A 1,130-nucleotide genomic window follows, 5' to 3' on the forward strand; every position below is an offset into this window, starting at 1 on the left:
CAAGCCTGGAGGGCGCGGTCTGGCTTTGGGCCCCAGCAACGGATTGGGCTTTCCCCCGCGGGGCCCTGGTTTCCCTGCCCGTGAAGGGAGCTGAATACCCAGACCCTGCTCAAAACACCACATGGCAATAATGATGACCTAGGACTTGTGACCCAAGAGCGAACTCATGTTGCAGATACTCCTCAGTTGTGGGTGTTTTGTTCTGATTTCCAGAGTGATGAACTCAGACTGATAAAAGCGGAGAATCGGGAGGGTGAGAGTTCCAAAGATAACATGCTCAGAACCGGCATGAAATAAAACCTGTGTGGGTGGGGTGGATTGCCTTTTTTTTTTTTCTTTTTTTTTTTGAGACAGGGTCTCACTATGGAGCCCAGGCTGGCCTCGCACTTGTGGCGACCCTCCTGCCTCAGCCTCCAAGTGCCGGGATGACAGGTGTGCAGTGTTTCTTGTCCTTTGACAGAAAGGTTTTTTTTTTCCCACCCAAGGCAACGCTGCTCCCACCCAGGGATGCAGGACACCTGCAGCCCCCAAAGTTGTGCTGGGTGCGGCAGGGCGCGGGGACCCTCACCCGCTGGGTTGATGGCATTGAGGAGGTGCAGGCACTCACGCTGCGAGGTCAGGAGCATGTAGCCCGTGAGTGCCACTGCACCCAGCGGACGCTGCCCAGCCTCGAAATCCTGCAAGGACGAGGGTGAGGGTAGCTTGGGCTCCCTGAGCACCCTCCAACCTCTTTTCTCGGTGACGGGAAGGGAACCAGGCTGCTCTGCTGCCCAGCTGTGCCCAGCACTTCTGCATATTTTCACACAGGATCTCACTTAGCTCCCAGGCTGGGCTTGAATCAGAGATCTTCCTGCCTCAGCCTCCAAGAGGGCTGGGCCAGCCCTGTGCGTGGGATCCCTCCCCTCCACTCCCTCTTCTCTCACAGTCACCCCGTGCCCTCCAAGCGCCTCAGCTGGGGACCAGGACATGGACTGACCGCTAGTGGGGCCAGTGCCCTATCCAGCTGGGGCCTCAGTTTCCCCGCCAGGCCAGCAGGTGGACGCGCACTCACCTCCTGGCGGCTGAACCACTCCAGCCAGCCGTCCCCACGCAGGACACAGAACACCGGCTGCCACCGCGGCGGGCGGCCA

At 59.5% G+C, this 1,130-nt stretch overlaps 1 protein-coding gene across 1 annotated transcript in view; it reads right to left on the minus strand.

The window, feature by feature from the left end:
* Niban3 (niban apoptosis regulator 3) overlaps positions 1-1,130 on the minus strand; it is a 9,002-nt gene that overhangs the window by 5,632 nt on the left and 2,240 nt on the right. Inside the window, 2 exon segments of the mRNA XM_033759365.1 lie at positions 378-677; positions 1,052-1,130. Coding sequence (XP_033615256.1) covers positions 378-677; positions 1,052-1,130 — 379 coding nt within the window.

This window comes from Fukomys damarensis, unplaced genomic scaffold, assembly GCF_012274545.1.
Source record: "Fukomys damarensis isolate Sample0158 unplaced genomic scaffold, DMR_v1.0_HiC HiC_scaffold_37, whole genome shotgun sequence".
NCBI lineage: Eukaryota > Metazoa > Chordata > Mammalia > Rodentia > Bathyergidae > Fukomys > Fukomys damarensis.